The sequence below is a fragment of the Macaca mulatta genome, chromosome 18 (genome assembly GCF_049350105.2).
Source record: "Macaca mulatta isolate MMU2019108-1 chromosome 18, T2T-MMU8v2.0, whole genome shotgun sequence".
Classification (NCBI taxonomy): Eukaryota; Metazoa; Chordata; class Mammalia; order Primates; family Cercopithecidae; genus Macaca; species Macaca mulatta.
This window is the reverse complement of record NC_133423.1, coordinates 46071454-46094400: the sequence shown is the minus strand read 5'-3', so window position 1 is coordinate 46094400 and position 22947 is coordinate 46071454. Positions and strand designations below refer to the sequence as shown.

Here is a 22947-nt window from a genome sequence, read left to right as displayed (position 1 = left end):
AACTCCATTGTTTCTCCCGGAAATTACTCACTTCTATATGTTTGAAGAATATGCCTATGCTGCTATCTTTTGATTCCTTAATCATAGGTCTTACCTATTGATTTCTTATTATGATAGATTAGGTTTAGTGGTCTTACAAAAAAATCTCTCTCCTCTCTCCTTCCTCTCACCCATCCTTCCGATATAGCTATTTTACAATTTTTGCTTAAATCAACATTCGGTCTAGGCTATTATGCCTTTGCAAAATTTATTCACAGCTGTGTATTGTAATACATGTTGTTTTCTTTTTTTTGCTTTTGTTTTTCCCAAAGTTAATAATTTCTTTGTTGTTTTCATTTGCTTAGCTTTCTTTGTACCCATTGCATATTCTTCCCACCATATACTTTACCATAAAGTCAATTATAGAAAGTAACTTGTTATTTCCAGTTTTTTTCCTTGGAGTTGTCCCTACTGGAGACTTTATTTTCCACCAATCTGAATTTGCTCTTCTCTAGGCCTGCCATCCAGTTGTCAACCTGTGACTTCCTTTTGCTGTCACTCTTTTTTTCTTTTCTTTTCTTTTCTTTTTTTTTTTTTTTTGAGATGGAGTCTTGCACTGTCGCCCAGGCTGGAGTGCAGTGGCGCAATCTAGGCTCACTGCAAGCTCCGCCTTCCATTCTCCTGCCCCAGCATCCCGAGTAGCTGGGACTACAGGCACCCACCGCCACGCCTGGCTAATTTTTTGTACTTTTAGTAGAGACATGGTTTCACTGTGTTAGTCAGGATGGTCTCCTGACCTTGTGATCTGCCCTGCCTCAGCCTCCCAAAGTTCTGGGATTACAGGCATGAGCCACTGCACCCAGTCACTGTCACTCTTAAAATGCCCTTTGCCTTTCCTCTGAGTTGGAGCCTGTGTGTCCTGGATCTCATGGCATTCTCTTCCTTGGTTTACTTTCTTGCGTTGGAAGTGTATCATCTGACTAGCACTGTGGCATAGCAGCAGAGTCATGGTAATGACTGCACTGGTCTGGACTGGCTGCCCACTGCCCCTTTTAAGTGTCCCTGTACTACCCTCCTGGAAATTATCTTGGCTCTTCTTTAATGTATATTTTGTTCCTTGCATTCTCTTCCTTGGTTTTAATGGTGAACAACTTCTAGTAGCTCTCTAAGAAAGGATTGGGGTGACAATTTTTGGAGACTTTGCATGGCTGAACAACATCTTCTCCCACCTGACTGATAATTTGCGTGGATATAGAATTCTGGGGTGGAAATTAAGTTTCTTTAGACTATTGAGGGTCTTGCTTCATCCTCTTCTCTGCCAGTATGGAGGCTGAGACATTGAAGTCCGTTGGCATCACTGACCCCTCATGTATAACCTGTACTTTTCTCCCTGGAAGTTGGTAGGATCTTCTCCTTGTCCTTGGTGCGTTCCGAAAATTCCCAGTGGTCGTCATTGGAGTGGAACTGTTTTCAGCCACGGTGCTGGAAGCTCAGTGGGCCACTTAGTGTTCATGGTGCAGAGAGCAGAATTATTAAAAAGACCCTCGAGCCTGTTCTGGGCTGCCTAGACATAAGCTGGCTGCACTTCGGATCCGCATCTCTCAGTAGGAGGAGCTACGCCTAAGCTCTACTTCCTACAGGACCAACATCTTCCTTCCCCAAACTTGTCCCCCAATGGGATCCTGGGCCTACAAGCTCCCACAGACTCCAAGGCCTCTAGATGCTGGGCAGCTGGTTACCAACAACGACAAACATCAGGTACCCTGGATCCAGACTGCCCGATGCCCAGAAGTCCATTATTACTCCCAAGACAAGGCAATTTTATTACAGTTGCCTGTAAAGGGGGATATAAAAGTGAAATCCACAGTGAAGATGGGGTCCTTTCCTAGAACCAGAAGCACACTGCACCCCAGCAGCACCCTCTGTGGAATGAGGGAAACCTCAGGGGTTCCCATCCCTTGTCTTCATGGCTTTTCCTACAACCCTTGGCCTTGTCTTCTCTTTCTCCAGTAAAGACCATTTCTTACTGCTTAAGGTGGGATGCTGTGAAATTCTCCTTGAATCCTGGTGCATGCAAGAGATGGAGACCCCGAAGAACCCATTTTCACAACAGTTCTGAAACTCATATTCTTCCAGATCAGGAAATATTCTGGAAGTATTTTGAGAAGGATTTCATCATCTCTGTTTTGTGTGTTCTCCTCTTGCTCTCTCCTGTTTCTCCTGCTAGAACTCCTCTTGGGTTTTCCATGTCTTTGACTCTTTGCTCTACTTTCTGGGAGATTTCCCCAAGTTAATCTTCCACCTCTTCTATTGAATTTCATGTGCCTGCTCTCATGTTTTTGATTTCCAAGAACTCTTTTTTTTTTGTTCTCTCAATGTTCTTCTTAAAATAACATTCTGTTCTTGATACGTGACATCTTCTCTTATTTCTCTGGAGATATTAATGATCTTTAAGCATTTTTTTCTTCTTCTTCCTGCTTCGTCTCTGCTGCCTCCAAGTTGTGTGATCTCTGTCTTCCTTATTAGAGGCTTTTCTAGGAAGTCCGATAACCCTTGGTCATCTCCTTGTAATTAAACATAGTGGTGGATGGGAAGGAACCAAAATGCAAATTGGAGACTCTGAGTAGGTGAGCAGGGCACGTCAACTTTGAGCTTCAGTGTAAGGTGATCCCGGTGGGCCCTTTTTTGGGAAACTCCTGGGTCGATGTCTTCAGGTTTTTCCTTTTGGGTGGTGAAATGCCTGGGGAATTATCTTCTGATGTCCTGTCTGAAGGATAAAAATATGGTGCCAGTCTTTTGAAGGCTGAGTTACGGAGGACTTGGTGGGGGTTAGGGCACTGATTCATTCTCTGCTTTATCTTCTGCAGAGAAGAGCCCTCCAGACCCCCACTGGCATGAGTATGTCACCCACGTCTGGCCAATAGGATATGCCTATAGGCTAGGGAATGGTGTGGTGTGTGCTGCAATTTCTAGGGGAAATTTTCCTTTCTGATAAAAAAGAGAGACACACAGAAGCCTTTCCTCTCTTCCTTTCCCTCTTGCCAATCACTATGATGTGAGGGTATGGATTCATGAGCTGGGCAACCATCTTGCAGCAACAATGCAATAAACTAGAAAATGGAAGCCCGTATACTGTGGTTTGAGTAGTGAAAAAATGAAAAGACCATGGAGCCTTGATTACATTGTTGAGCCTCTAAACTCATCGAATATCATACCTACTCCAAATGCAGGACATGCCAAGTCAATAATAAACGAACTCGTGGTTTAAGCCTTCATTAATAATATTTTCTCTTCATTACAGGTGAAAACAGCCTGACTAATAACACTCCCAGAACATGTTACTGGTCTCAAATTGTTCTGGCTACTGGAAAGAAAGCTATGGCTCACTGGAGTTGACGATAAACTAGCAATTTATTCATTCAATATTTATTGAGTACCTACTGTGTGCCAGGTACTGACTTAGGTTCTGGATTTGAAATCCAAAATCTAACTAGGAAGATGTGGGAGGCATCAACCAGAAAGAGATTAAGCAGGATTCTCCTGATGCTCTGACTGCTAGTTAACACGTGTGGAGCATTGCTGTGGCCGAGCACTGTGTTAAGCACTTAACACTTCACCTGCACACCAGCCTCCTGCTGTAGGTCATATTATTAACCCCACTGTGCAGATGAAGACACTGAGGCTCTGAGAGCTTAGAAAACTTTCCCATGGCAACATGGCTAGTGAGTATCAAATCCTTTACTCCACACTTAAGCACTTCACAGGTAGACAGGTCATGAGCACCCCTTTTGCAGCCAAGAAGAAAAGGGCATAATTTGGCAGAGAACAGGGAGAAGTGCTGTATTAGTTTAGCCAGTTGGTCAATCAGTTAAGTAGTGAGTGAGTGAGCAACAGATCACCCATTCAAACGAATGTGGGTTCATGTCATCATTTATGGGGCCTATCATGAGCAACCACTGCACTAGGCTCTGGGATGCGAGACCAGACAAGACGCTATCCCTGCCTCCAGGGCCCTTGTAGCATGGACACCAGTAAGCAGATGACCAGAGACCAAGTGATAGGAGCTGTATTCATCATGCACACAGGTGGCCTTGGAGCACAGAGGAGGGCTAGATGGATTTTGACTTAGGAGAAGGGGAGAGAGCTGGGAACTAAACGCTTCACAATGGGGGTAATATTTTACCTGGATTTAAGAGCAAGGCTCAGGAAAACTGTTTGGTTTCTCAAAAAGTTAAACATATGACCCAGCAATTCCTCTCTTAGACATATAGCCAAAAGAACAGGATACTGGGACTCAAACAGATATTTGTACCTCAGTTATTATGTAGTACTATTCACAATAGCCAAAAGGTAGAAACACCTTGAGTGTTCATCAGTGGATGAATAAACCAAGTGGGTATATACACACAACGGGATGATATTCTCGAGTGTTCATCAGTGGATGAATGAATGGTTAGACCAAGTGGGTATATACACACAATGGGATGATATTCAGCCATTAAAAAGGAATGAAATTCTGACACATGCTACGACGTGGATGAACTTTGAAGACATCATGCCAAGTGAAATCAACCAGACATAAAACTACAAATATTTTATGTCTCCACTTATAGGAAGTACCTAGAACAGGCACATTGATAGAAAGTAGATTAGAGGTTACCAGGCACTGGGGGAGTGGAGAATGGGGTGCTTCATGGATTGGGGGTTTCTGTTTGGGGGGATGAAAGTTCTGGAAATTGTGGTGATGGTTATGCAACATTGCTAATGTACTTAATGTGAATGTCCTTGATGTGACTGTACACTTAAAATGGTTAAAATGATAGATTTTATGTTATGTGTGTTTTGTATTTATCAATAAAACAAAACGAGGTAGTCAGGCTCAAATTTTGCCCAGGTTGAGATGTGGCACCTTCCATCAGGCATTGTAGAACCTGGGCCTCCAGGAAGCAGGACAGATGAAGGGATCTAAGAAACCATGCCAGCCGGGTGCGGTGGCTCTCGCCTGGAATCCCAGCACTTTGGGAGGCGGAGGCAAGGGATCACCTGAGGTCAGGAGATCCAAACCAGCTTGGCCAACATGGTGAAACTCCATCTTTACTAAAAATACAAAAATTAGCCAGGCATATTGGCGTGCGCCTATAGTCCCAGCTACTTGGGAGGCTGAGGCAGGAGAATTGCTTGAACCCAGGAGACGGAGGTTGCAGTGAGCCGAGATCGTGCCACTGTACTACAGCCTGGGTGACAGAGTGAGACTCTGTCTCAAAAACAAACAAACATACAAAAAACAAACAAACAAACAAACAAAAAACCATGCGAAATCATAACCATGGCGAGCTTAGTCTCATGCTGGGAGCCAGGAGGGTGGGTGAGCCCAGGGTGAGCAGGGGTCAAGCCATGGGCAGTGCTAAGCTGGAAGGGTGTCCTGGTACAGGGGCGAACAGGCAGGAAGGGCAAATTCAGATGCCTTCAGGTGCGGGTGAGTAATGGGATCTGTGAGCCTCAGAGGGGAGTATGACCATAGGGAGTGGGGTCACTGTGGTGAAAGGAGAACTTTCAAATAAAAGGCACACCAGACAAGTGCTCTGCTGGACAATCACACCCACAAAGCCCCGCCTCTGCTGCCCTGTCTATCCTGGGGCTGCCAGACTGTGCCCCATGTGCAGTCTGCAAGGAAATGACTGCTTGTCCCCTGCTCGCTGTCGTCTCAGGTCATCTCCAGGTGTCTCCTGATCTTCTGACCCCCTTGGCCTGTGCAGGGATTCAGGACTCACGAGCAAAACCTTGTTTAGAAGCATCCAGGAGGAATTCCCCACCTATCAACCTTTGACAAGGCACTTCAGACTGTCCCTTTAGCCATGACTGTCGTAACTACAGTTAAGGTCCTCTGGGTGAAAGAATCTAAGGGTCAGAGACTGGGAGCAGGCAGGGACGGTCTGGAGAAAGCCCTGAATTTACAGATGGAGAGGTGGGACCCAGAAAGGCAGCCATGAGTAGGGAGCCCTTTGCCACTGGAAGGCTTGCAAAGGCTGAATAATCCCTTGGGGGTGATGCTTCTATCAGGATTCTCTTCCTGAGTCAGCGGATGGACTGGACTTTGTAAATAGTCCCTTCTGGTTCTGAAAGTCCCTGATCCAAGGCCCCCCATGAAGCTGCTGTCAGCTCATTTCCCTCCTCATTAAATTCATTCCCCATCTGGCTTTGCTTTGGAGAGGTTATTATTGGTAATCAACCATCAATTCATCTCTAATGATGCAGCCTGAACACATTGTTGGCTGAAGCCTGGACCACATCTGCCTTGCAGGGTGACATCCCCAGGAGGTCTGGCTGACCTCTGACCTCTCCCCACCCCTCTTTGGACCCATAGAGGCCCCACTTCTGCCCTCAGCCTCTCTCCCTCAAGTCCCCAGGACCAGCCTTATAAATCAGCAGTGGCCTTCCCTGGGACTCTGAAGGCCTCTCAAATCTACCCCTTCTGCCTGGCCCAAACCTGAAACTCTATCTGCAGAGTCTGTGGTGTTTGACCCAAGGCACTGTGACTACCCAGAGAGGCACACTCTCAGATTTCACTGGAGGGCAGGGGACCCAGGAGGGGAGAGAGGGACAAAAGGCAGAGAAATTCAGCAGCCTCAGTACCTATGCTAAGGAGGGCTGTGCCTGTGCTTCCTGAGCTGTGAGAAGACTCAGTTTCCAGAGGGCGGACAGGTCAGACAGGTGCTTCTGCGTAAATTTACATGAAAGCTTATTGCTTTTCCTAAGGGCACATTTTAAACAATACCTTAACCCAAAGGATGGGGATGGTGGCATTTTAAGGCACTGTGCCTGATTTGGGGAGACTGCTGAGGACATCAGTGGGAATCCCGGGCCACTCAAATTCCACTAGAAGGTGAGGCCCATACCTCTAGCTAGGTGTGTGGCCAGCCTCGCTTCTGGGGGTTGGGACAAAAAGCAACACTATGCAAACAATGTGCATCACATCTCTCCTAACGGAGCCACCAGGGCTGGGAGGCACACCCGGGTGTGTGCCCAAATGCCAACTTTGCAGCCTCAACTTGGATAAAATATCCCAACCTCTTGGAGCCTCAGTTTCCTCAACAGTGAGAGGAGGACAAGCTGAGCGGCTGTGCTGCCGCAGGGAGGGTTGGTGAGCAGCAGGTGAGGAAGCACGAAGACATGGGACAGAGCGGTGCTGGTGTGGAGCTCTGCAAGGGCCCTCCCCCCCAGGTCTCAGGCCAACATCTCAGGACCTGTCTCCAAAAGAACGAGTCACCTAATACTAAGCACAGAGTTCACTGCAGGAGTCAGACACCAGCTGCAAAGTCAGAAAGGAGGCTAAGCCACAACACTACCAAAATGCTGGCCTGAGAACCTGATTTTTTTTGAAAAAGAAAATCCTCAGTTCTCATAGGATTAGACATTTCTTTTGGTCTCCCTCAGCAGGCTCCAGGGCAGCAGAACTGGGAGAAGTGGAAGTGTTCTTTAGGTCACACTTTTGCTCAAGAACGCACAGTGGCTCCTCGGTGCTAATAGAGGGGCAGTGAGCAGCCCCTGGTCAGCAGCATGCAGGGCGCCGGGTGTTCAGTGGAGAGCAAAGCAGGCATAGGGCCACCCAGCCTCAGGGGCTGGCCAGCTAGATCTCAGAGCCATGTTTTTCAAAGAGGGGCCTCCGACCACCTGCATGAGATTCACTTGCCAAGAGGTCATCCTTGCTTAAATGCAGGTTCCTCAGCCCTGCCCTTGGCCTCTCTGGGTCAGAATCTCAGGGACTGGGACCTGGGGGATCTACCTTTTATTTATTTTTATTTTTTGTCTTTGAGACAGGGTCTCGCTCTGTCACTCTGCCCAGGCTGAAGTGCAGTGGTGCAATCACAGCTCACTGCAGCCTCAAACTCCTGGGCTCAGGCAATCCTCCCACCTCAGCCTCCCAAGTAGCTGAGACTACAGACATGCATCACTACACCTGGCTAATTTTTTACTTTTGTAGAGATGAGGTCTTGCTACATTGCTCAGGCTGGTCTTGAATTCCTGGTCTCAAGCCTTCCTCCCGCCTGGGTCCCCCAAAGTTCCGGGGTTACAGGCACCAGCCACTGCACACAGCCAGGATCTATCTTTTAAACAAGTTCTCCATAGGATTCTTAGGCACACTGAAGTGTGAGAACCAGCCCCGTAAGGACCTGCATCCAGGGACTGCCCTGCACTCTTGGTGGATTTTTTTTTTTCTTTTTTGAGATGGAATTTTGCTCCTGTTGCCCAGGCTGGGGTGCAATGGTGCGATCTCGGCTCACCGCAACCTCCACCTCCCAGGTTCAAGCGATTCTCCTGCCTCAGCATCCCGAGTAGCTGGGATTACAGGCATGTGCCGCCATGCCCTGCTAATTTTGTATTTTTAGTAGAGATGGGGTTTCTCCATGTTGGTCAGGCTGGTCTCAAACTCCCGACCTCAGGTAATTCTCCCGCCTAGGCCTCCCAAAGTGCCCGGATGATAGGCATGAGCTACTGTGCCCGGCCCTCTCTGTGGATTTCTACACTTCACCTGCCTCCCCCACCAAGGAGGGAGTCACTGAGGGAAAATGAAGAAATAAGGAATGAAGCGAGGTCATGATGTCTCCCTTGCCTGCAGGGAAAGCCTAAACCACCACATCTGTCACACCTGGTTTCTTCAGCTGCTCTTAGCATTCAGTGAACACACTGGGGCCACTTCCCCCTGCTTCCTCTTCCTGCTTGCCTCTCCTTGTGCATTAAAGCGGTGCTTCTTCTTATGCACACAACTTACCCAATTCCGTAAACCTGAACAAAATCTTGCATCACAACCAAAACATGTCATCTCTGTCTTTGCCCGCCTGGGGAGTAATCAGTGGTCATGTGATGATTTTACACCTGACTGCAAGTAGGAGAGAGTGAGAAAAAGTTGCAAAATAACAACAGCTTCAGTGAGACTGCAATCTAATTCTTTCCCATTTCAAAGAAGTCATAAGGAGGCTGTCTGGGGCTGGTAGAGTGGCTTCATGAAATCATCCAGTAACCAGCCTCTCTCAAAGGAGCTTCCTGACCATCTTCAGGGTGTACTTTCCTCCAGTCCTACATGGCTGTTCCAGTCCAGCCCTGCAATCCATCTTCCAGTTAGTACAAATGATAAAGAGGTGGAGAAAGGCACACCTCTTTGCATTAAAGAACACTTCCTGGGAATCACACATGAACTTCTGCTTACATCCCATTGCTCAGAATTAATCACGTCTGACTGCAAAGGAATCTGGGAAATGTAGTCTTCAATCCAGGTGGCCATATGCTGAACTAAAAGTCAGAGACTGTATTATCCAGAAAGAAGTGAGGAATAGATAACGGGGCCTGCTAGCACTCCCTGAGACACCTTGGCAGCATTCCCCAATTGCAGGTTTGCCGTGGTGAGCCCTATATTTGAGTTGATTTATGAATATATGAAACTGTCTCATGTCCAATAAGAGCAAAATCAGAGAGCATGTGGAAAAGTCAGTAGAAGTTAGAATCAGATAACTACAAAAGGATTAAGAGGAAAGTTTAGCTTTTCAGAGATGAATATATGTGATTCCTTTGAATGGCGTCGATTTGGATTTAAGAACAACTGGATTAGAGACCACCACTGAAATCTTAACGTCATCATAAGGAGAAGAGTGCCTGTAGAACATTCTTTTCCCTGGTTAAAAAGGTCAGGTGTTGATTGAGTGTGGTGGCTCATGTCTGTAATCTCAGTACTTCAGGAGGCCGAGGTGGAAGGATTACTTGAGGCCAGGAGTTGGAGAACAGCCTGGGCAACATAGTGAGACCCTATCTCTACAATACAAAAGAATTTTTTTTTTTTTTAATTAGCTGGGCGCTGTGGTGCACCTGTATAGTTCCAATTACGTAGGAGACTGAAGTGGGAGGATCACTTGAGGCTGGGAGATTGAGGCTGCAGTGAACCATGATCAAGCCACTGCAGTCCCGCCTGGGTGACAGAACGAGACTCTGTCTCTAAAACAAAGCAGCAGAACAAAAACAAAAAACAGAACAGGCATGTCATCGGTTCCTCCTTGGCCCTGCATTCAGGATCAATGTGCCATTCCTAAGCCTGACTTTCAATCCCATCTGATTTCCCACCCCTAGAATCTACTGCCACCTTTGTTCATGGTGTGCTTACACGGTAGATTACTTTCCCTGACGCTTCACTCTGATGCTCAAAACCCCCCGGTGCTCCCCACTGCGTACCAAAGAAACTTCTGGTTTCTTCACCAGGCATGCCCACACACACTCTCTGTTCCCATCACATTAATCCACTCATGTTTCCTTAACTCACCGTGGGTCTCCGTGTGCGCTGTCCCTTTGGGCATGTCCAAAGAGGCTTTGCAGGTGTCCACTTGCCACTGCAGGAGAAGGACATGTCCTGGCCGGCGGAAAAAGGATGAAAGACGTGGACCAGAACCACGCGGCAATGCACAGATGCCATGAGAAACAACAGCCGTAGCCGCCTCGGAGCTGGCCAGCCTGCAACTCAGGGAGAATAAATGCTTACTGTTGTGTGCCACTGCCGCTTGATAATTATTAATGATGTAATAGGTTGGTCGCAATCGCTAATGAATCCATCTGACTAGACATGCTCTTTCCTTGTCTAATCCGCTCTACAGTATTTTCCTTTTCTTTTTCTTTTCCTTTTTTCTTTTTTTTTTTTGAGACGGAGTCTTGCCCTTGCCCTGTCGCCCAAGCTGGAGTGCAATGGTGCTATCTTGGCTCACTGCAAGCTCTGCCTCCCAAGTTCATGACGTTCTCCTGCCTCAGCCTCCCAAGTAGCTGGGACTACAGGCGCCCGCCACCATACCCAGCTAATTTTTTGTATTTTTAGTTGAGACGGGGTTTCACTGTGTTAGCCAGGATGGTCTCGATCTCCTGACCTTGTGATCTGCCTGCCTCGGCCTCCCAAAGTGCTGGGATTACAGGCGTGAGCCACCACGCCCGAACTGCAGTATTTTCAATGACTTGTTTTAGGGTACAAATGACGTCTACCTTCAGTTAGGATTAGATTTGGCCATGAACACAGAGACCCAAGTCTCAGTAGCTTAAACAAGACAGGAGTTTATTTTTCTTGCATCGAGTTTGTGAAGGGGATACACTGTCCACCACAGTCATGTGTGGTGAGTGGGAGCCGTCTATGTTCCTGAGGACTTCAGTGGCAGAGGGGAGACCATCCAAGGAGGGCTTCAGTGGCAAAGGGGAGACCGTCCAAGGGAGTGAGTGGGGACTAGAATCTAGCCTGAACTCCTGGCCTATGTCTGTGTCAAATGTGAGAAAGAGCACTGCTTCCTAACTTACCCACCCAGGGATAACATATTTTTGTGTGCCTGCAGAATGCAAGGATATGTGCTAGCTTTTTTACTTTTTTTTTTTCCTTTCTTTTACCTTTTTTTTTTTTTTTTTTTTTTTTTTGAGACAGAGTCTCGCTCTGCTGCCCAGGCTAGAGTGTAATGGCACAATCTCGGCTCACTGCAGCCTCTGCCTCCCAGGTTCAAGCGATTCCCGAGCCTCAGCCTCTCAAGTAGCTGGGATTACAGGTGTGCGCCACCACACCGGCTAATTTTTGTATGTTTAGTAGAGACGGGATTTCACCATGTTGGCCAGGCTGGTCTCAAACTCCTGCCCTGAAGTGATCTGCCCACCTCGGCCTCCTGAAGTGCTGGGATTACAGGCGCGAGCCACCACACCTGGCCTGTTTTACTTTTATTTTTGGAAAAAATTGCAAATATAATCAAAAGTAGAGAGAATAATGCAATGAACTATCTCATGTATTCTTCATCTAGTTTCCACAGTTATCAACACAATGCCAATCTATTTTCATTGCTACAGCTTCTCACTGACCCCTCCCCTTTTTCAAAGAGAGAAGAACCATCCAGATGTCATTTAATATAATCTGTAAAGCATCTGTAAATACAGTCATCTCTCAGTATCTGTGGATGAATTGGTTCCAGGACCCCTGCAGATACCAGAATCCAAGGATGTTCAAGTCCCTTACATAAAATCACGTATCTGTTTATCACCTACGCACACCTCCCTGTATACTTTAAATCCTCTCTATAGTCATGAGACCTAATGCAATGCAAATGTTATGAAAATAGTTGTGACACTAATTTAAAATTTGTATTAATTTTATTGTTGTATTGTTATTTGTATATATATATATTTTCAAATATTTTCAACCGTTAAGTTGGTTGAATCTTTAGATGTGGAACCTGGAGGTAAAGAGAACTGACTGTGTAAGGGTTTTTTGTGTGAACATCACCATAATATCATTATACCACCTAAAAATACCCCAATAATTCCTTAATATCATTAATATCCAGTCAGTGTGCATTTCCTCAATTACTATTTATTTATTTGGAGTGTAGTGAAGCGAGCATGGCTCACTACAGCCTCGGCCTCCTGGGCTCAGGTGCCTCGGCCTCCTGGGTAGCTGGCCACATTCAGAATGGTTTTTTTGTATTTTTTGTAGAGATGGGATTCCATCATGTTGCCCAGTCTGGCTTCGAACTCCTAGGCTCAAGCAATCTCCTGCCTTGACCTCCCAAAGTGCTGTGATTATAGGCTTGAACCACCACACCTGGCCCCCGATTATTTTTATAGTTTACTTGTTCTAATCCCATCTCATGAAAATCTAAACACTGCATTTGGTTGATAGATCCCTTATGTCTCCGTAGGCTCCCCCTCCATCTCCTTTTAGCACCTGTTAATCTGGTTTTTGAAGAAAATGGTTGGTTTGTCCTGTAGAGTTTCCTCAATCTGAATTTTGCAGATTACATTCCAGTGGTATCTTTTACTACATTTCTTTGTTTCCTGTGCTTCCTAACAGTTGGAAATTAGATCTGGAGCTTTCATCAGGCTCAGGTTTCATTTTCTGGAAAGACCACCACATGGGTGGTGGTGTGTTCTATCAGAAACGCATCATGGCCCATTGTCTCTCTTTTGCTGATATTAGCAGCCATTAATGGTCATTGCCTAGAACTTGTATTTCATCAAGATGACATACTCATGATATCATTTTTTATTTATTTGCCAATACTTCTATAAAAAGAAATTTCTCTCATTAAATATTTCATTATCTTAAAATAATAGAGCTTGTATGGGAAAGACAGGACACATGCTTGATTCTTTCTCTTTATTTACCAATTTCTAGCATCCTCCAAGCGAACTTTATCTTCTATGAAAGCCATCTCACAATGTTCCTGTCTTCATTCCTGTCCCCAGGACTTAATCATATAACGCCCCCTCACTGCCAGGGAGTCTGGGATCTTCAGCTGGGATTTAACCTGGGCAGCCGGGTGCTCAGATAATTTCCCAATTACACTGGAGAAGGGGATTGTGGACCCCGGTACCTGCTTCATTTCCTGTTGGCCCATACTGTTTGAGGGTTGAAGTGGTTTCATTCATCTTATCTTGTATCCCTTGCACTTCCTGATGCAGAGGGCTCTGTTCAGTGACTGTGCAGTGAACATGTGAGTAAATGGTGCAGTCCTCACTGTTCCCACACTTTCCATGACCCAGGTTCCCAATTCGGCACAAGTACATTGAGCTCCTTCCTATATAGCACATTCATTCCAAGGTGCTGCTTCTCTTCTCTCTCTCTCTCTCTTTCTCCTATTCTCCTCCTCCTCCTTTTCCCCTTCCCCTCCACTTCCACCTTTTCCAGTTCCTTTTCCTTCTTTTTCTTTTTTTTTTGAGATGGAGTCTCACTCTGTTGCCCAGACTGGAGTACAGTAGTACCATCTTGGCTCACTGCAACCTCCGCTTCCCGGGTACAGGCAATTCTCCTGCCTCGGCCTCCCCACCAGCTGAGATTACAGGCATGCGCCACCACACCTGGCTAATTTTTGTATTTTTAGTAGAGTGGGGGTTTCACCATGTTGGCCAGGCTGGTCTCGAACTCCTGACCTCAGGTGATCCGCCCGCCTCGGCCTCCCAAAGTATTGGGATTACAGGCATGAGGCACCACGCCTGGATCCAGTTCCTTCTCTTTCTCCTTCTGCTTTTAATTCTGGGCCTTTGTTCATATTTTGCCTCCTTGACTCAATGCCACTCCCATTTTCTTAGCCTGTTCAAAATAGACCCACACTTTAGGATTCTCACCTCCCCTGATCCATCCAAAGGATTTCCTGAGTATTCAGGCCTACCTTGACTTCTGTCTGACTCACCATCATCTTTGGTTATGGGCAGCCCGACCTGATTACTCTTTACTTTCTTGTGTTTATGCCCTGGCTCCCCAGCAGCCATCAGTGCCTGAGGCCATGCCTCTTTTTGCAGCAGGCTGCATCTAGAATCCCTGCCACATTCAACACAGGGCTGTCATGACACCAGTCCCAGGGGGTTCACTGATTGACGCATAGCTGTTTTGCACAGCTTTTGAAAGCTGTGTCAACTTGATGTCAACACAACATGGAGAAGAGCAGGAATGCTGTCATCATTCTTGAACATTTTTGTTATCTACATGACTGATGTGGTGAGTTTGTTTCGTTTGTTGACTAAAGGACAATGTGGTCATAACCTACATGTAATGTTGAGCTCCAAAAGAGCTGTTCTTAAAACAGATACTTCTGGGCCCCAGAAACATGATGATCTATAGAAATCTTTTTGAAGGTGGCCATAGTGGAGCCAAAAGAGAGTGGGGATTCGAAGTGTGGGTCAGAGACCAAAGTGACAGCGCTTTCTCCATCCTCTAAGGCCATGTTTTTCCATTTTGGATTAGGAATTATAGATCAACCTTCACTTTCATTTTTTTATACTTCTTGAGCCTTACATGCTATGCCACAAACATGCACTAGGTATTGATTTTGGCGGGGATTGACGGGGTGCGGAACATACAAAGGAAAAAAACCCCGAAGAATGGAATATTTCTACAAATCTTTCTACTCCAGAAATCTGCTTTATTGTACTTCTATGGACTTTAGCTAATGGGAGGGAGAGTGGAAAACAGTCATCCCAGCCTGATGGAAACAGAAAGTAGAAGCAAGACTAGGCTATGTGCTAGGAAATATGGATTCTAGTTTTAGCTCACCCATTGAGTGGCTGTGACCTTGTTTACAACCTTCTGAGCTTTAGCTTCCTCATCTGAAAAACAAGAGATGGGTAAGACAATAATCGACTTTCATTCTGGAGACATCACTGTATTTACGTGTCTAGAATTCTGTTTGTGTGTGTGTGTGTGTGTGTGTTTTCAGATTCTTTACCTACTTTCTCACTGAATCCTCAAAATAAACCTATAAGGTAGGTCTGGCAGGGGTTGTGCTAATCCCCATTACACAGTTGGGTGTATTGGGGCTGAGAAATGTTAGGTAGTTGACAAGGTTTCATTGAAAATGAAATTCCTCCTCCTAATCCACAAAAATTCCTTCTTAGCAGGAGGCTCATGCCTGTGTTTGTATGTTGGTGTACTGACAAATGCAGGCATCTGTCACGTTTCTCTGATGTGCGAATGTGAAGGATGCAATTATTAGGTGGACTCATAGATTTCCCTTGGTTTGCATTGCTGGTCTGTTCTTTGATGATTGCCTTTGCCTGAGGGATGTTCCATGCTATAGCATAATTTACACTAACTGCATTAACTAGGCAATCATAAATAGCAATTGGATAGCAAGAGGTGGTAAGCAAGGAGAGATGGTGAAGTGAAGGGAGACAACGAAGAGCCGAACAGCCAGGCCCGATTCTGTGTACTCTACAAATATTAACTCATCTGGTTCTCACAAGAACCCCACCAAGAAGGTTGCTATCATCAAGCCCATTTTACAGATGTTGAAACCAAGGCCTAGAGGAGTTAAATAATTTGCCTGAGCTACTAAGTGTCAGAGGCAGAATGTGAAGTCAGGCAATCTGATTCCAGAGCTTGAACCCTAACCACCTTCCTGTCAACGTCAGATTGGGTAATCATAAGCTTTTGCAAGCTGCTCTGGTACGAAGTAAGATTTTTAGAAAAGAATGCCCACCCAAAACTTGCAAGGTTGCACAGAGAAATTGGCATACCATATACATACTGCTGATAGTACTGACAATGAGTTTTAACTTTTTACAAAGCAATTTGTGGCAAAAGCCATAAAGTTTTCCGTATTTGTCAATTCATGAGTGTCAATCCTAGAAGTTTATTCTACATTTATAGTTCAACCAAAATGAGATGCCATATGCATGAAGTTTATTGTATGATCTGTAATAATGGAACACTGGGAGCAAATTAAGTGCCCTAGAATAAGGTATGATTAAGTAATTTCATTCACTTGTTGGAATATATAAAAACATTTGAAATGATAATTACAATGGCTACGTAAAAGGACAGGAAAATGTTTCTGATAAAATGTTAAGTTTAAAAAGCAGGATGAAAAATATGTAGATTATGATGACAACTATGATATATATGCATATTGGCCAAGCCTGAAATAGAACAGGAAAATATTCGAGTAGTTAGGTGCTTGTTAAAGTCCTTTCATTTTTTTTCAGATTTCAATTAGTGGTGGCATTGTGTTTATTTATCAGATAATGAAAAAAGGAAAGAGCTGGTGGCAGAAGTGGGTTGAAAAAAATTGCCTAGGGTGAGACTTGGACTGTTGCTGGGAGACTTGCCACTGGCTGTCTTCATCCCTGAGTTCTCTAGGGGCAGCCAGAGTTTAGGGTGGGAAAGAGAGCTCAGGCCTGAGGGATCCAGGTGCTTGTGGGAGAGAGAATGGTGCACCCTGGGTTCTGCCCTTGCCACTGAGAATGTGGTAGCTGTCTCGGTAAAGCCAGGCTGTGGTTTTCCCTTTGCTGTCCTGTCCATTGCCTCATCTCACTTATCCCATTCCTTATTCTTAAAGTCTCAAAAGCCTTAGAAGTCACTTTCCTGGAGTCAACTTCAACTCCTCCCCCTGCCACCCACTGGGCTGGGTGCCCCTCCAAGGTGCCCTGTTTGTCCAGCTTCCCATACTACCCACTTCTGCATGGACCAGGCTTTATGGTGATTGCCCATTTGCATCTCTGAGGCCCTCTCTGGCCTCCAAGAGTTGGGATCTTGGGCAGATCTGGATCACCCTGGATCCCTATGCCCTTACTTAACACAGCATGGATTAAACGAATGACCCTCCTTTTCCAAGGTGAGGGCAGGTTGGGGTTGTATTAGATTCTTTCCAGCTCCACATATTGTGATTTTTACCATCTCCTATTTATCATACTCATTAAATAAAGAAGCCACTGGGTTTTGAAGACAAGTCCCGATGTAGGGAATGTCCTCTGTCTTTTTGCCCGTGGGTGGGCCACTGAAGCATTGTCTGGCTTTAGTGTGTGGACTGTGAGCCGGATGGGAGGCGTAGGGTTGCCTTGGGAGTTTTCACAGAAGGTTGGCTGAGCTTGCAAGAACACCGCCTCAGTCGTCCTCCTGGCAACAAGGCTTGCGGTGAAGGCTCTTTGATTGGGTCTTGCTTGTCCCCAGCTGGACTGTCACAGGGCACATGTGACACGGTGGCCGTGCCTCCACGTGTGAATTTGCAAGAGCCGCAGAGCCTGATATTACATATCTGCCGGCTGACTGTGGAAGTGGGCGTGTCTGTGCACATGGCTGGGTGTACCTGTCTCAGATCAGGGCAAAAGGTAGATGAGTGGCCCTGGGTTTTCTGGGCAGTGTGCCTCTGTGTAGACTGTTGGCAAAGACCTCAGTCAATGAGTGAATTTCAATTCAGCAAATAATTATTGTGAGCTTTGTGCTCTCCAAGAGCAACGACGCGGTGCGCCAGGCAGAGAACCTGGGGACCGTGTATGTCTAACCTGTGTCTGCATCCTGTGTCCCCTCTGTGTGTCTCTGAGAATGCGTTCTTGGCACGTGTCCTGCGTTAACAAGGCGTTTGGTGTGTGCATATCTGTGTGACAGTGCCTGGGTCCTGTTTGCGGCTGCTTGTTCGCATTCCAGCTTCCCTTGTGCCCGCAGTCAGGCTCTACACGTGCGCCAGCCTCCGAGCGCACGTCCCCGAGTGACCCGTGCGCGGTGTGCAGGGACCTCAGGGTCGTGTGCACTAAGGGCGCTCGTGCCCGTGTCTCTGCACTAACGAACGCACCTCCACATGTCTGAGTGCACGTCCCTCTCCATGTGTGCACGTTCCGTGTTCACGCCGCCCATGTCTGTGCAGGGGCGCTTCACGCGCGCGCGCTCCGGCCCGCGGGAGGCCAGGCACCCGCGCTGGGCTCCACGCGTCCCGTGGGGCTGACCCCTCCCTCTCGCCCCGCAGCGGGCCGCGGCGATTGGCCGCCCGCCCCCTTCCAGCCGTCACCGCTCCCTCCCCCCGCCACCCGCGCGCCCGCGGTCCCCGCTGTCCCCCGCGGTTCCGGCGAGGCCGCGCCGCGCTGCGCTCCGCTCCCATTGGCTGCGCGCGCCTTTGTGTGGCGGCAGCTGCGGCCCCAGCGCCTTTGAATGTCGAGAGGGGCCGGGAAGGGAGTCTTTCCATGGGCCATCTGTCTCCCCGCCAGCCGCCGCCCCACCGCCGCCCGCGCCCCGCGCTCCGCCTCCCGCCCCGGCGGCTCCCGCAGCCCCGCCGCCGCCCGCGCCCGCGCCCCGGAGCCGCGCCACAAAGGGCCCGCGCGCAGCCGCCGCCGCCGCCGCCGCCGCCGCCGCGCGAGGAGCCAGGATGGTCCTGGTCCACGTCGGCTATCTCGTGCTTCCAGTGTTTGGCTCTGTGCGAAACAGAGGTATCGCTTTTTCCTTTCGGGGTCTGCTTCGGAGCGTGTATCGCCGCAGGCACCGGGGCGGGGGCGGGCGCCGCGGGCGGCCGGGGGCTCAGGGCACACCCGCGAGGACGCAGGGCGAGCGGTGGCTTCCCCCCACCCCCTTTTAGGGGGACCCCCGAGGGTGGGGGCGGCCGCCCTCGTGGGAGCTTTTGTAGTGAAGTTAGGGTTTGGCGAATTTGGGGCCCTTCCTCCCCAGCCCCATTTTTTATTCTTTGCGGCGGACGTGGTTCCCCCAAATCACAGCCCCTTCCCCTAATACCTAGCCCTGTATGATCGAAAGGAGAAAGATACATGACCGTGTGTGTGTGTGTGTGTGTGTGTGTGTGTGTGTGTGTGTGTGTGTATGTATGTGTGTGTGTGTGTGTGTGTGTATGAGAGAGAGCGGGCGCGAGAGCATGCTTGGTTTTCAGTGGTTTGCTTTTTTTGAGGTATATGTGTGTTTTGTGTTATGTGTGTTTGGTAATTTTTTGGTAATTAGTACCGATGGCTGGCTAGCTGGGACCTGGGTCTCTGCCCTATCCCATACCCCAGCCCCCCACCCTCTCCTGGGCACTTGCACGATTTTCCATCCCATCCTTTTTTCCCCTTTAACCCTTTTTGTGTATCGCCCTTGTGCTATTGCCCTGCTCACCCCGCCCCCCGCAACTATCTTTGTATGACAGTTGCATCCACGGGTTCAAGATGCTTGGGCGTGTGTGTGTGTGTGTGTGTATGTATGTGAGTGTGTGTACATGTGTGCGAGTGTGTGTGCGCGCGCCTCGGAGAGTCAGACCTGCGCTGCTGTGCCCCTCTGGGCCCGGCCGGAGCGGGGCGTCCGGCCCTTGGGTGTTGCGCTGTGTGTGAGGATGAGGTGGGAAGCTGCCCCCACGCCAGGCCTTTGCCCCGGGCAGCGGTTGACAAAGCAGCGGGCCGGCGCGGGCTTTGTTTTTAACTGTGATAAATGGGGTGTGTTTGCACGGTCCCCTTTCCCCACATCCCCTCTCCCTCACATTCTGCTACAACAATAGCTTGATTTTCCCCTCTTCTCCCCACCTCCACTCCACATTTCTTTCATTTTCTTTTAATAAAAAATTCCCACCTCCCAAGCAAATCCGAGATGCATTTAGATTCATTTTTTTTCTTTTTTGTATTCTGCCTCTGGACTCACATTTCTCGTCTTGGAAATGTTTCTTCTATCTTCTCCCACTCCACGTCTGCTTAAATCCCTGCTGGCTCAGGCCCTCCTCCCCCTCTCCCCACTCCCTCACACACAGAATGATGTCTTCCCTTGGCCGACCAGGGCTCCTCTACCAAGTCGGGGTGGGGGGTGGGGTCGCAGGGCCAGCGCTTTAGTGCGCCCCAGGGGCCCGATTGGGCAAGAAAAGGAAAGCCCAGCCCTATTTTATCCAGCCCAGCTGTCCCCAGCCCCGCGCCTCTCCCCAGAACCTAAAAGGCAAGCTTGGCCCCCTTAGGCCTGTTTGAACCGCAGTTTTTTGTGTGATGATAGAATGATGACATTCTGCATTTATCAAATCTTTTTTTTTCTTCATTGTGTAGCTCAGTGAATGGTCAACTCGCTGCTGTGTGCGCTGTGACCCTTCTGCCTCCGCATTTAGCTGTATTGTGACACCCTCTTAACCATTTCCTGTCTCCATCTGAGGAAGGCATTGCTATTTAAGCGGCAGTATCCCCTATCTCAGGCCAGCCTAGCCATGGGGGTGAGGGGGAGTGGGTGTGTGAGGAAGAAAGAGGGGGGCTGGATGCGATCTCCTTGAAATGCCACCCCCTCCCTCAATACACAATTATCTCTTATTACTTGGCATTTCCTCTTAAAACGGGTGTGGAACATTACACTAGGCAGAAATTCAAAAATGATTAAGAAGGATGTTGAGCCTGAAAGTATAATTATCCTGATTAAATCATTACCATCCTCATTAATACCACCAATCTCTAAATACCATTGCAGGATGCTGATTCCATGTTTTGAAATTCAAATTGCTCAGCTGCCTTTAAATTTTATTTTTAATACTACTTTCTCCCTCACTGCCCCTCCCCCCTCAAAAAAAAATCCAACAACACAAATTCTGCCCATCAGTTAAAGTTTACTTTCGTGGCAAACACGCCCACAGGAAATTCAAGGGCTGAGGGGTGAGTTGGTCTGTGGGTAAAATTTAGCACAATGTGATAAGAGTTCATGACCTTCCGATAGAGGATACTAATGCTTAACTCAACAAGGTCCTAAACCACAATCTTCTTGTAAAACTATTAGAGAGTCTGCCAGCTTAAATCTGTTCTTTTTAGTTTCCATTGTAGTAGTGTAGGATGTAGGCCATTTCAGAATAGATGTAGAGAAATAACCATTTTTGTATCTTCATCTTGTTTAGCCGAGTACATTGCACTGTAAATCCCTGTTAAGTGGATTCCTTTTGCCTTGGCTTAGAGGCTGCAGCACCCCATTTTTCAGTTATCTGGGTGGCTGTCAGTTAGCTTCTTGGCAGCGCCCAGGCATAACTGAGGATTGCACTTAGTTGGAGGCAAAAAATATTAAACATGTGTATTAAAAAAATCTTTGATGAAATGACAGTTGCTGCTATACCATAGCCTCTGAAAACTTGGTGCACCAAGGTCCCTGGCTTAAATGGGAGCCGTGGCCATAGTGTCTTAATTGTTTAATTGTACAATGTCAAGAGCATCTTTGGACATCCGCCCCGGCCCTCAGAGCTGCCCCTTTAACAGCCGGCTCCCTTCTGCTGCTCGCCAGCCAGACCTGCTTGAAAACTGAAACAAAACAGCAGCAATAATGAAAGAATAAGGCCCCTACTTTGAGGGCCCTTCCAAAATGAAGTCCCAAATAGCCTCCCCAGACTGCCATTTGGCAATCTGAAAAGAAAGAGAAAAAGAAAAGAAAAGAAAAAAGAATCCCAGCAAAATGGTTTTCCATTAAACAGGGGTAGCGTGTTCTGCTGTGCTGAATTACTTCCTGTTCTTATTTTGTGGGTAATTTTTTCTGTATCAAATATCCTTTTGGTTGTGTATCTTTTTCACCTTTTCTTGTACTAAAACTAAAGCATGATCTGTATTTTTTTACATCCCCCAGTTGACAATGTACAGCGCTCGGTTAGAGATGTTACCCTGCTGAAACGTACTGTGGTCGTGTAGCCCGGGCCATCTGCTCATTGTACGCTGCTTTTGTTCTGTTGCCCTTCCGAAGCATGGTGGGCCCAGCCTTTTTTTTTGTATCGTGTGCATGACGACATTGTTACACACAGAATCCACTAATACTAATATACAATCTCTCAATAAAGAACTAGTTTTCCTATATTAACCTAGTGTGCTTTTTCTCTTGCTGTTTTCCCATTTATTGTCGTATCCTGCTGTTTAGATTTTCCCCCTTGCTTTTCTATCCCCACCCTCACCCACCCACCACTCCCACCTCCCATTGTAAGATTTGAGTGAATGCCTTTTCTTTTTACTTTACTTTTTTTTTTTTTTTTTTTTTGTGGTACAGATATGGTGACTTTAATCTCATTAGTCCATATCTTTTCACAATAGATGTCTGGGGCGATAGGAGGGGCCAGTTGTCCTGTTACACTGAAACAGTTCACCTGCCTAGAGAGAACCCCTACCTTTGGCCACCTGTGTACTCAATAGCCTCCACATTTCATCTTAGTTTTCAAGATACATGGGCACTGGGTTTATGATGCTGGTGAAGAGAAGGGGATATAACACTTAGGTTGAGAAAAGGGATACTGTTCTTAACTAGCAATCTTGTAGCATTTCAGACTCGCCTAAAAACCCATTTTGAGTTGTGTTTTAACTTTTCTGTTTGCTGTCTCATTGATTTACTGTCCTTATAAATCATGCTGGGGGTGACATGTTACATGTAGCTGAAGCCATGATCTGGAATTTTAAAGTACCCTCTTCTATGTGCATATTTAAATTTTTAGGACTTGCAATGTAAGTTTTGCATTGAGATCCTGGATAAGGAAGATGTTTGAAACAGAAACTGACTCAGACCACTCCCACCCCTGTCCCAGGGCCAACAGTGGACCTGTTACTGTAGGAATAAGAGGGTCTGTGCCCTCTGCAGGCTGTGAGCCAGTTAAAGCTGATTATAGCCTAGTTTCCTGACAGCTGCTTCATCTATGGCCCTAGGGCCTCTCTTAAGAGAAAGACAGCTAAGATCTCAGCCATTGTCTAAGTGTGTGTTGAGGTGGGGAAGGGGGAGGGGGAGATCAGGAGCAAAGTCAGGACCTAACCCAA

At 47.2% G+C, this 22947-nt stretch overlaps 1 protein-coding gene across 1 annotated transcript in view; it reads left to right on the top strand.

Moving 5' to 3' along the window:
- Positions 1-18339: 18339 nt before the first annotated feature.
- ARK2C (arkadia (RNF111) C-terminal like ring finger ubiquitin ligase 2C) overlaps positions 18340-22947 on the top strand; it is a 126909-nt gene continuing 122301 nt past the window's right edge. Inside the window, exon 1 of the mRNA XM_015121868.3 lies at positions 18340-18666. Within this exon, the coding sequence (XP_014977354.1) occupies positions 18606-18666 (61 nt within the window). The 5' untranslated portion in view covers positions 18340-18605. The remainder of the gene's footprint in view (positions 18667-22947) is intronic.